The following is a 13,754-nucleotide window of genomic DNA, read 5'->3' on the forward strand; positions in this document are numbered from 1 at the left end:
TGACTGAATAAACTTGTAACAAATTAAATTAACTTTCATTTTGTATAAGTGGCCATGTCGCTGAGATGCATAGTTTCCGAGATATAATCGAAAAACGGGAAAATGGGACCTTCAAAGCCCCCGCTCAAGGGCTACGGCCGGGGACTTTTGATATGTTCACCTCCTAACTTGTCAAACCGAGTTACGGAGTCAAAAATTGTGTTCCGAGCATTTCCCTCTACAACTTTTAGAGCATTCGTTGCCTGACCTAAGTAGCTTATTGAATTTCTTTAAAAACTTTTCTGTAAAAGGTTGACGGGTGTTGGGTGTTTATATGGTTTCGGTCGATTATTATCATTTGCATTGCCCATGATGACTTACTAGAATTACGAGCACACGAGACACTAATAGTAGTTTGACAAACCTTGGTTTTCAAGAGGTATTTTATATTGACATTTGCTGTCACAAATTTGCTGTCAGATTTAGTCGCAAACCGCACGCAAAGTGCACACAAATGTGTCGACACCTTGTTACGGAAAAGTGTAGACACGGCGACGACACTTTGTTTCGAAACAATTCTAGACACATTGTGTGGACTCTGTTACGACACATCTGACATTTAGTTACCACTTTGTGATTCTGCGACTGGAATGGTTATATGGGCTATCTAGCCTCTTTGCTTCCAGTTTTGTTATAATAGAGGTAATAATGTGCCACAGCTGGACAAGGGTGGCTCCATACAGCCACTGATAGAGATACATGGAACACTTTGGGGGAGGCTTTTACCCAGAAGGGGTCTGCACACACATGATTATTTTAGTTCTTAAACTTTCTATTTATTTTTTAGTTTTTATTTTTAATTTATACTTTATCTTTGTACTTTCCCTGTTTTTTTGTTGTGTGTAGAATTAAATAAAGCTTGTAGGGTAGGTGGGAGTTTCACTCAAACGCCAATGTCAACGATACTTTTATTGACTATGAAAACTTATACATATAGGTGCATACATTTATGGGTTCATACAAAACTGGTTACTTCCTATCTACGTAATATCGAATAACAGACGGCAAGGTTGAGCACGCCTGCTACCGATGCAAATTGCCAAGGGACAGTCGGGAACCTATCGCCAAGGCACTAGCTAAACCTAAGGAGGTCAGGGAGAAGACTGCAAGTGGCTATCGAACTCCCGACCCATTGAGACTCGCCAAAGGACAGAGGTGTACCTATCGCTAAGGCAGTCGCTAGCTGAATGATCTGATGCGGCGCGGACTGCGGCTTTTATTCGGTCCGGTCGGCGATCGTCGTGCGCGCTCGGTGCTCCTCGGTGGCTGGCCGGTGTGACGCAGTACTGTGCGAGCGAGAAAGTATTCGAGCCCGCGCGTCGTGAGAATTAGTATTGTTACATTCTCCCCCTCTGGTACTCGGTAACGTCCCGTGAGAGTACCAGGATCAGTATTGTTACATTCTCTCCCTCTGGTGCTCGATGACGTCCCGTGAGAGTACCAGGATCTCTATTGTTATAGTGTCTCCCTCTGGCACACGTATGTCTGAAGAGAGAGAGTACCACAGGACAGGACTTGTGTAGAACGATGTCTCCTTCAGTTTCGCCAAGTTGGCACTATCTTACAGTTACTGTCTGAGAGCTGAGAGGGTGTTCGACGGACCCCTCCCCCTGGAGTGAAGCTGGTCCGAAAGCATACATCAACTGTATTGGTGTTACTGTGGATTCTTCTGTTGCTACTTTATCTGAAGTTGTATTTGTTACTACCTTCCTTTAGATGATTCGTCGTTTGCCTCCTTATTTATTTTTTACAGTCCCATTTTATACGTAGGGTACTTTAGAAAAATAATGTAGGGTAGATGCAACTTCTTCTTTAAAAGAGTGGGTAGTTGTCATTGTTGAGCGTGACAACTCACAATGTAAAAAACCAAGGGACAGTCTATGAACCTATCGCCAAGGGACCTAGGTAAGTCTGGGAGAAGACTGCAAGTGGGCTATCGAACTCCCGACCCATTGTGACTCGCCAAAGGACAGAGGTGTACCTATCGCTAAGGCTGCCACTAGCTAAGTGATCTGATGCGGCGCGGACTGCGGCTTTTATTCGGTCCGGTCGGCGATCGTCGTGCGCGCTCGGTGCTCCTCGGTGGCTGGCCGGTGTGACGCAGTACTGTGCGAGCGAGAAAGTATTCGAGCCCGCGCGTCGTGAGAATTAGTATTGTTACAAGCTTTATTATTATTTGTATCTCCGTTTTAAAACTCTCGGGTCTTTCGAGCCCGGTCATTTATAAGGCGTGCGTGGGGATATGGATCCAACACGTAGAGGCCGTTTGGAGAGATTTGATGTCATGTAGAACGCCTGCTGGAACCCATTCACGGGTATTATTATAATGTGTATATGTAGAATACCATGTAAAATGAGCGGAGATGAGAGGAGAGGTATGGGAATCAACCCATCCAGCGCAGCGGAGAAGAGAATCAATGCTATTGGTTGGTTCCTGCACGTCTGTCCAATCTCCGTTCATCTCCGCCTCAGTGCATGGAATGGCGGCCTAATACTGGCTTCAACGAGCCAACTCAATGCGCATTTTCAATGACACGTGAGAAATGCAATCGAGAATAAAGTACCTAACTGACCCGAGCATCTAGAAAATGGAAAAGGAATCCCGGGCTTACTCGTGTGCGGTGGAACTCGTAAAACAGAGTAACGACTCACTGTTACTGACTATTTATTGGCAAGTGATAAAATGGGGGATTATAGGAAAGTTTGTTCATAACAGAAACGATTGTGCAAGCATGTTTACCTATCGACGACAGTGTTGACTTAATTACAATAACAAAGTAAATGTTTGAAAAACTATAACCCGACTTCGGTTTCTTTTTCGTTGACAATTAATTGATTCTCACCAAAATTTACTCCCTAATTTCGATACTATATATAAGTAGTGGAATACAAGATATGTCATCAATACGTACAACCTAATACGTACATATATTATGCTGAAAGTGCTGAAACCGTACCTCTTTTCGTAGTTGGGTAAAACAAGCACATGGATCGACTGACATTTTGAAATCCGATTTTGTTTCACATGTTAGTTATAGGCTCCTACGCAGTGTTAATGAAGGTAAAAACAACAAATAGGTTCTTCTTATATTTTATACACGCTTGAGCATATTTTACCCCTATGCTAAATAACGGGAAAACCTCCATTCAAAGATGTCCATAATGACTAATGACTGCTGGTCTTGCCTCAACTCGAGCGATCTTTAACCATGTCCTCGATAGTCCTTATTTTCTTACCGGATTTTTCTATGCCCTACCCTACGGTATCATTTTAGAATTGTGAGAAACGTATTACTTAGACACTCGCGAGTGATAAACGAGCAAAGGCGCAGATTACCTCTCTCTCTCTCTCTCTCTCTCTCTCCTCAGCATTATTATTCCCATCTGATTACCCATCGTTTAAATAACAAAAGAAATATAAATTAAAATAAAACGTTACAGAATGCAGAGCAAGGTTGAACAAGTAAGTATCTTAACACAGTCGGAAGGATACAGACCCGTTGAGCGGCTCCGCTTTTTTGCAGACAGTGGACTTAAGCCAGTAGAGATTAGCGAATCTTTAGGAAAACGAGCAGTTTATTTTGGAACGATAAAATTGAACTAAAAATAACAATACCTTGACATAGATTCTAAGATTTGGCTCTACTCAATACGTACCTACCTAACTAACACACAATTGATGAGTATTAACTATATCACCGCATGTAATATTAAGATACACATTATTATCATATTTATATCCGCCGAAAGATAGACGCCGCCCTCATCGAACGGTTTCCAGCATCGCTATCGGCAGTCCACCTTGTTTGGGGCCTCCTCTAGCTGCATATTTTCAGTTGACGCTCACCACTCAAGAAATTTCCCACCCACTGCCAATTCAGTTTAAAAGCGGAACTCTTCTGACGTTTTCATTGTTTTGTTTTCGAAACTAGTATCTTATCAAAACTGTTTTTCAATACTGTTTCTTAACAAAACGAAACATTGAAAAAGGAGACTCCGGGCACCGTTTCTGCGCGTAGGCTGTATTTGTAGCAATAAAGCCTTTGAGCTGGACCGCGGGGATTAAAGGCTTAAAAAAGAGAAAAGTGAACGGCCGCTATCCATACAAACGTAAACTCACGTACGTAAACACGTAAACTACTGGTATTTGTTTAGAATTTTACATATTTATAAATATGTATTATACAGTATGTATCTGAACGAAAAGCAATTACTGAAACCCGTTAATGTTTAGGTCATACTCAGCCACTTTTACTATAGGAACAACCCCAAAATCACGAAATAAAAATTGACGCTCCCATAGGAAATTTCAACATCAGACCAGCAAAATGTATGAAAATACATGTATTTTCTTTTTTCGGCGTTTTCGGGGTTGGTCCCATAGTAAAAGTTGCTGAGTATGACCTAAACATTAACGGGATTCAGTAATTGCTTTTCGTTCAGATACATACTGCATGTATATAACAGACAGTCCAATGCGCGCAGCGACATAGACGCATTGATGATCAATTAATTTAATTAATTGCGAAATTAGCGCGGCTCGGCCGCAGCTAGCGAAGTGACGCGATGAGTGCCTCCGGACAGAGTGCACCGATCGTGAACGAGCTCCTCGCCTTTCTGCAACAGAAGCTGCTGCTGGAAGGAGTGATGGACACGGTGTCTGCTGTCCAGATCTGTTCGTCGAGTTTTTCCGTCGAAGATATCTGTGCAGCAAAGAAGGTGCTGCACGAGTCCCTCGGGATCGCCGGCACGTATGTACCTCACCGGAGAGGAGATGAAACCGGGAAGAAGACCCTCGAGAACATCATAAACGTTCTAAGGGAGAATGAAGATCGGATTCCAGAGTTTACGACGACGGGTGCCTCCAGCCTGCCGTCCTATATTCCGGATCATGTCGACGTTAGCTGCTTGTTGAAGGAAATCGTGGCCCTAAAAACAAGTCTAGCAGATGTCATTTCGAAGTTTGATGCAGCCCAGGTCACTATAACCGAGTTACGCAACGAAGTCATCAGTTTGCGAAACAGTGCCCTTACTCGGTCGGCGGCGTCGAATTTCAAGTGCGATGACCGGCAAGCCACGAGCGCCGAGTCGGTCAGTTTGCGAGTTGCTGACACTGTAAAATGTGTCGCATCAGCTGTGTTGCCGCCCGCGATCCTCCCGCGCGCGCGCCCTCCCCCCGCCTCCTCCAAATCACGTCATCGTGTTTACGCGGATGTCGTCGCCGGTCCGAAAGTCGCACCGAACCGGGTTAGTGTACCTGTAAAGGGTACTGAAGATCGAGCGGCTCCCAAGGAGAAGCTCCCTGTTACCAGTGTGGATGAGGAAGATTTCACAGTGGTATCAAGAAAGAAGAAGGCGCGCACGGCGCCTCGTAAGACTCAGTGTGGTACCGCCGAACCGGCTAATTCTGGCTTGCGGATTGCTACACCGAGTAAGGCGCTGTACGTATCGCGCCTGCATTACACCGCCACGGCTGCTGAAGTGGTGGAGTATGTACACCAGAAGACCGGCTACACGCTGAGGGTATTCCAGCTTCGATCGCGCCACTACGTGCACTTCAACTCTTTTGTGGTGCGCGTGCCGCGACCGCTGCAGGGAACCATCGAGTGCGTCGACTTCTGGCCGAAAGGTGTCGTGTTTCGGAGGTTCCGGGGCAAACTGCCGAATCCGACACAAGAGCAGCCGATGCAACGGAGCCACGCCGTTTTGTCGACTAAATAGTGTTTAGTTTTAAGTTTATAAAATACATATGTATGTTAGTCTGTAAGGTATTTGTAATATGGGCCTTGTTGCCTGAATTAAATTTCTAAATAAAAATAAATAAATAAATAAAAATAAAAACAAAAAACTAACCATTTTATAAGCTTCTTATGTTAGACGAATGGGCATAGCTGAGTCCCCGAGAGGAAAGCAGAGACTGTGATTGTATGGAGAACCGGTCGTCCACTTTCCCTTAACAGCGAACATCAACGTCGAATCGTTGTTGTGATGCGGCTTACGCCAATACGCGATGGAAGATTAACCGACTTATTTACTCATTTGCCCGCATATTAATGTTACAGACAATCGGATTAAACATATGGAATAATTGCTGGGATGAGCTTAACATCATAACAATAGTTAATTTTAATAAGTAATGGAGAATGGGTAAATCAATTAGGCTTAAGGATTAGGTCTCAGGTAATTTAGTCATAAAGCTAGGGGCACATGATTTTGTTTTTCGGAGGACTAGAGTCCGTCTAAACTAACTTTACATTGATTTGAACCGAACAAAGCGAGGGAGTGTATTATAAAATTTATAAACGTCATATTTTCATACAAATTTGATATAACTAATGGCATCGCCACACTTTGTTATAGTAAATGCCGTGCAGAGTTAGCTTGGTCCGACTCTATAGACCCATGAGGTCGGATAATGAATGAGTAAGCTTTATGATGAGACAACTCCTGACTGCATTTCCTGACCACTAAACTAATCAGCGTTAGCTGCTGACTCTGAGGCTCACGGTCAAGGTCATATTATTACAAAAGTAAGATAAAAACCCGTGTCCAATTGTTAATATAGCAACGGCTTCCGTGTACATACAGGTGGAACATTTCTAGAGACTGAGCTGAAAGGATAATGTTATCTAAGTGATCTACAATCGAGTTATTATAATCGTAAAGCTGAAGTAACAAGTAAAACAAAATCACTAAAATGAAATATTTTTATATCAGTGACAACCCTACAAAGATATTTACATTTTAAATTGACACATGTCATGTCATACAATAGGATCTACTTGCTAGGGTTGTAACATACAGATTTATGCACTAATGTTTAACAAACTGTATCTCTAAAACGGTTAGAAATATTAACGTGATTAATAAGTGAAAAATAAAGTACGTAGCCTAAACAATTCCCCGTTTGCGTAAAAGTCCTTCGTTCTGTTCCACCCGATATATATGTATAACATGAGCGTAACAAAGAGGGCGGCGGCCGCATTAATAAGGCCCGATCAGCCTTTGATGTCGCAGTATTGCCGCTGATAAAGAGCCTCGTTAATTATTAAACACGCTCGAGCGTAACTCACAATTTTCTTTTAATTACCGTCCTGCCTGGGTTATCCATATGTTAGGATTTCACCGGACCGAGCGGGATTTTTTTATGTTTTTTCCACGGCCGGAAAAAAATGATAAATTGTTTTTTGAAGTGAGGAAAGTAGGTGAAATTTACCTTGCAAGATTTGATAACGAATACCGGGACAGTTAAAAGCAGGTGAGTGAAAGACTACCTATCTAAAATAAAAGCTTAAACTTGGCTTCGTTTTGTAACTGGGCTGTAGCTGTACCTATATATGCTGTACCAGTACCACTATTAGTTTATTGTTATAGAAACATGGAGTCAAAATTAATAACATTTTCATGTACCTACTGTTTGTTTATGAGCTTGAATTAATTTTCGCTATAATAATATGTAGGTATAAGTATATTAATGGCTGCTATTTAACTGATCACCAGATTTACACACTGACATGTAACTATTGTTATTAATAAATTATTTCATTTCATTTCATTTAGTAAAATTTAATACCAAAAAAATATATTTTACCACCCTAAAATAATAAATGATCACCAAAATTATAACACCATTTTAATGTGAAATGATTACCAATTTTATTACATATTACTATCCTATTAAAGGAAATGACACCAAAGTAATCATTATTACCCCAAAAATAGTAAATGATTACCAAATTTCTAACCCCAGTTTAATTCTTTATTCTTTATTCAGGTAAACACTATGTATAAGTTTACAGCTCCAGCCAAGGCACTTATACTGTTAATAAGTACTTATATATGTTGTCAGTATCAGTCAGTATCATAAAATTAGTAGGTACACTTATTGTATTACACACTTATCTTTATAATTGAACATACATATTATGTATTACTAAGTTACATAGAGATAAAAAAAAAATCTGATATTAAATAACATAGGTAGAGTTTAAAAAAATCCTGATACTACGTTGTAGGGACGGCCACTTGTCTGCGAATATGTCTGCGTTTTGGACTGTAGCTATGAAGTTATTTAGTAATTCTATTGCTCGGTACGTGGGTGCGTTTGAACCGTGATAGGTGCATTTGGATATGCAAAAAGGTTTCTGGCTCTACGTGCGCTACGCCTAATGTGAAATGATAACCACATTTTTACATCTTGCTATCCTATTAAAGAAAATGACACCAAAATAATAATTGTAAACCCAAAAATAGTAAATGACCACCAAAATTAGAACTCCATTTTAATGTAAAATTATAGCCAAATTTTTAAATCTTGCTATCCTATTGAAGCAAATTACTCCAAAATAATCATTGTAAACCCAAAAATAGTAAATGACCACCAAAATTGTAACCACATTTTAATTTAAAATGTGCAAATATTTAATATATCATTATATCCTATTAAATAAATTAATCCACTTCGTCACCTTTTTCTAGTAGCATTTCATTTCTGTAAGGGTCGCAGTTCAAACCTAACCTAACCCACTTTTCTAGTAGCATTTCTTTTCTGTAAGGGTCGCAGTTCAAACCTAACCTAACCCACTTTTCTAGTAGCATTTCGTTTCTGTATGGGTCGCAGTTAAAACCAAACCTAACCTAATCCACTTTTCTAGTAGCATTTCGTTTCTGTATGGGTCGCAGTTCAAACCTAACCTAACCCACTTTTTTAGTAGCATTTCTTTTCTGTAAGGGTCGCAGTTCAAACCTAACCTAACCCACTTTTCTAGTAACATTTCTTTTCTGTAAGGGTCGCAGTTCAAACCTAACCTAAGCCACTTTTCTAGTAGCATTTCTTTTCTGTGTGGGTCGCAGTTCAAACCTAACCTAACCCACTTTTCTAGTAGCATTTCTTTTCTGTAAAGGTCGCAGTTCAAACCTAACCTAACCCACTTTTCTAGTAGCATTTCTTTTCTGTATGGGTCGCAGTTCAGACTTAACCTAACCCACTTTTCTAGTAGCATTTCGTTTCTGTAAGGGTCGCAGTTCAAACCTAACCTAACCCACTTTTTTGATAACAGTTTGGTTCTGTAAGGGTCGCAGTTCAAACCTAACCTAACCCACTTTTCTAGTAGCATTTCGTTTCTGTAAGGGTCGCAGTTCAAACCTAACCTAACCCACTTAACTGATAGCAGTTTAATTTACTTCTCTAGTAGCATAACGAAATGCTACTAGAAAAGTAGGTTAGGTTAGGTAGGTATGCGGTGCGGGGTACGGGGGGTTGAGCGGGAGGGGCTAGTAATTTTGGCATCAGTTTACTTTATTTGGTAATATGTATACATTTTTTGGTAATCATAGTGGTTTATTTAGGTGAAAATATCGCATTAATTTGGTCTTCAAGATTTGGTGATCATTAATGATTTTTGGTGATCATTCAATATATTTAGTATTTGAATACAATTTGAAGTGCAATCGTAATTAAAACGGTGGTACTTTTGTATTTTTAGGCCTTATTTTTTTGGTGTTCAGTAATTTTTTTTGGTAAGTATGATTTTTTTAATTTAGGGTACCAAAGTATTTTTTGGTGGTCATTATATTTGTAGCCTATATTAATTCATAATGAATGCTACCCACTGTATATAATATAAGTATGTATAATTATTAATTTGCTAGCAACAGTTTTATAGGTACATTAAAACTATATCACAACCTCAATTAAGTGTTATACAACATAAAGTAGTGATGGTCTAACTTTAATCGACGTTAAATGTATCAACAATAAGTAATAGAGCAAAATAGGCACATTTTACGGCCTACCTATTTACTTATAACTTTTATAACACACAATTGATCTACGCTGAGCTTCACGCGACTGAGTTCTCTCTCAAGAAAAGGAAATTCTCCAATTTCTCCATGACAATCCGTGTTAATGGTCACCCTAGCCGACGAGGGACAAAGGGGCTTTCATTAAAAATCTCCGCGAAGTTTGAGGAAGCCGGCGCTGTGATGGCGTCCATTAATGCGATTGGAGGTATCTGCAGCGGCATGTACGAGTGGGCCGAGCGAGGCTATTCACGCCGCGTCTTTCACTACATGTCATGCGAAAAGGTAATTTGCACATGTCAGAATCAGAAGTGCGACTTGGAATAAAATATCGTCCGTGGCGTCATTTACTCTTTTCTCGCATACCTACCATGACTCCGGTACATACCTAGGTACATGTTACACAATAAATGAAGGAAACACGAACAGAACAGGTTTAGTCATTTCAGTAACATTTTGAGATATCGCAATATCCTAACCTTAGTTAGGAACGATATACCTAATAATGTAACATATACTACGTTTCCGTGTAAAGCAAAAATAAATAATACAGCGGTAACAGAAGATGTTTTTATTTCGAGCTTTGCGTTTTGAGATTTATCTTATTTTCCGTATTAGTATTGTTCTAGGCTTTTAATAGGTACATATTAACAAATGAAATATTAGTGCACTCCTAAAAAAATATTAAGTACATCGTTTTCCCGCGAGTGACGATAACGTCACTCTGAAACTTTCAATATAATAGTATCATCATCATCATCTCAGCCATAAGACGTCCACTGCTGAACATAGGCCTCCCCCTTGGACCTCCATACGTGCCGGTTGGAAGCGACCCGCATCCAGCGTCTTCCGGCGACCTTAACAAGATCGTCTGTCCATCTTGTGGGTGGACATATAATAGTATAAGTATGTTTAATTCGTGTGCTTTGTTAGGACAATTCGCTTACTTGAAAATATTTTTTTTTTAATCTGACAGCGGTAGGTATTATATGACGGGTTAGGGAGTGGTTTTACTACGTAGTCCAAAAATAAAGCGATCTCAAAGATAGGGCCCGAAATATTTTAAACATGAAGATGCAAACGAAGCTCGGCCACGAGCGCGCAAATGGTTTGTTTATTGATCGGACGCATAATATATACAGAATGGATACATTTAAATTGTTAATGGCCCAATTCGAACAATACTTATAACTAATATAAAAAAAAACATAGAGAGAACGCTAGCTGTTATTAAGCTCTTTATAAAGGGAAAATATCCTGTTTGGAGCAAACACAAACTTTAATACAGTATAACGTATTTGTCGTTTGGGACCGGTCTACGTGGTCGGGCTACGATCTAAAGCAATTAAAACTTGTACGAATATCACGCACGGGCGCCACGGCGGAGTACCAGTGAACTAATATGTTGGACTTCAATCCCACTTGGAATGTGAACGTAATAATACTTAGTAGTTGAAATTCCTGTCGCCTCGAAAGCAGTAAGTGTTAACTTGTGAAGGTTAGGCGAGGTTAAAAGTGTTTCATATTTTTCAAATGTTTTATGTTGCACGATATCTATTTTAAATTTTGGTTGGCCAGTTCTTCAGGTGAGCGCGGTCGAACTTTCCGGAATATTTAAGAGCCCTGTTTTGTGCAAACCGCCGGATCCGCAGAAAACTCGCCTAAAAAGGGTTAAACCGCGACCGCGCGCGCGCCCCGCGGCTTCGCTTCCGGCTCTCGATAGCCATAATTAAACATTCATGCCCGTTTTATCCGCTTTCTTTCTACAAAACGCGGGAGAATAATTCTGCTAAATATTTAAGTTACAATTAGGAATACAAGTTACAACCTTTTATTTTTGCGGCATTTAATTGCCTGGCACTTCGTTCGCTTAGGACTTGTTTCATGAGGTAATTGTATTTTTACAGTACATTCTGGTGCTTCTTTACCGCACTAGTGCGATAATTAGCACATTACGTAACTACGTAATGTGCTAATTATCGCACTAGTTATAGTTATGTCAAAAACTTACAGGGTATATAGTAGTATACCCTATAATGGACACGGAACCAGTAATGGGACAAAAAAACACAATTCCTCTAAAATAAGTATATAAAAGTAGTTTATAAACACTGGATATATTTTTATCATAAATAAGAGTCCTAGAGCTGATTATGTTTGAATTTTTATTAAATTCGGTTATTTTTTAAGAAATGTGCGTCAACCCAAAAGTTGTCGTGCCACTGAAAAAAAATATCACTAAAATTCTTAACAACTTCGCTAAGAGAGGTGAGTTAATTTATTAAATTTTAATTAATTAATACTTGATGAAAACTAGAATGTGTTTCGTTAATTGCATTTACCATGAGATAAGGTATATAACACACTATGTTGTGACTCCACAGATGTAAAAAAATAGTGGTATTTGGTCCAATCCCATTATAGGAGCTGTAAAACTGCATACCTCCTATGATGGGACAATTGACATAATGATGTTTGCCATGCCATAATTTCATGTTTTAAACAATACAGAAGTAAAATGTAGTTAAGAAATATGTCAACCAGGAGGTATTCTCGGACTTAGGATAAATTAATATCGTTTTTCCAAACTTTTATTTAACTTGCCTTGTTAGTTAGTGTGGGTCAAATCTTGGTAGCTGAATTTGACCCACTTTTCGATTTCCGATTCAGTTGAAATTTTGTGTAAGTACGTAATTAAGTATGCAAATCGGATGATAATGCAATATTATGATACATGGACTTGATCTGATGATGGAGACAGGAGGTGGCCATGGGAACTTTATCGCAATAAACCCTAACTAATTGTGTTTGGGTATATTAGAATTGTCTCGATGAATCTAATACAATAATAATTAGCTGTGGAAAGAAAAATACATTCAGCGATAAAAGCTTATACCAAAAATTGATTTTTTTGCCATAACTTATTCCCCATTTCAAAATTTTATACTGATAGAGCAATGTCCATTATAGGGGGCCCATTACTGGAGAAAAAAAGCATAGTTTTAATTTGTTAATTATGTGGAAACTCATTGCAGTATCTTTGATACAACACGCCTAAAACATGAAAGGCGGATAGGACTTTCATCTTTTAACACGCTAAGCGGAAGACCATTTACATGTACAAGGGAAATATCATAAATACTCCAAATTTCCTCTTAAATGTCCCATGACTGGTGCTGTCATGTCTGTGTGCTGGTGGTGGTGGTGGCGAATTTCTTAATTCTTGCACTTGTATCGTAATGTACTATAATAATAAATTAACAAGATAATCATTTTAAATTCACCTCTATTTGTTACCATTATATTGAAAATAAAACAAGGCTGTGACTGTGACGTCAGTGCCAACCTAAATTGTTAATTTAAAATGTATGACAAAGTTTAAGTAATTCTGGAACTTGGCGTCCTTGAGGTTCGCGTCGTTCGCGGAGCGCCTGTGGTGTAAACCCACATTTTCGGTTTAACTTTTTAAGAGCAATATTTTTAAATTTAATATCGTATCGTTATTCCGGCGAAGGGAAGTTAGTTGGTTCGAGAGTGTAATAAAACTTTTAATAGACTAACTCGAAGCGTAAAGTGCAACATCCGAGCCGAGCCGCGATGTATCCTCGGGCGACTCTTTACAGCGAGATAAGATGAGACTCAACTCAAGCTAGTCACGCTGTTATACTGTTTTTAACTGGAAAAGTAATATTTTCTTTGATAACGAGATGTTTCTCATTTTATAGTTCTATGAACTCTTAAAGTAAGGCATTCTTTACAACTCCAAATGTCCATTTGCCGATAAACTGACGTTGTAATGTATTTACCTACTAAAAATATTTTCATTTAAATTCATCTCACGATCGTATCCCCTACAAAATAAAACAATAAAGTGGTCCCCAACTAAGCTACAATGGTTGGTTGGTGTTGAAACT

General features: G+C 39.3%; 1 protein-coding gene across 1 annotated transcript; it reads left to right on the top strand.

Moving 5' to 3' along the window:
• Window positions 1–4,605: 4,605 nt before the first annotated feature.
• LOC134798036 (uncharacterized) lies at window positions 4,606–6,649 on the top strand. Its single transcript, XM_063770366.1, has 2 exons — window positions 4,606–5,528; window positions 6,628–6,649. Exons 1-2 carry the CDS (start codon window positions 4,606–4,608, stop codon window positions 6,647–6,649), a joined length of 945 nt encoding a protein of 314 aa, XP_063626436.1.
• The last annotated feature ends 7,105 nt before the right edge of the window (window positions 6,650–13,754 follow it).

Source organism: Cydia splendana, chromosome 16 (genome assembly GCF_910591565.1).
Source record: "Cydia splendana chromosome 16, ilCydSple1.2, whole genome shotgun sequence".
NCBI lineage: Eukaryota > Metazoa > Arthropoda > Insecta > Lepidoptera > Tortricidae > Cydia > Cydia splendana.

Coding starts and splice junctions, on each gene's coding strand:
- LOC134798036 (XM_063770366.1), top strand. CDS start 4,606: ATGAGTGCCTCCGGACAGAGTGCACCGATCGTGAACGAGCTCCTCGCC. Junction 5,529..6,627: donor ACGGCTGCTGAAGTGGTGGA/GTATGTACACCA, acceptor GTGTACATACAG/GTGGAACATTTCTAGAGACT.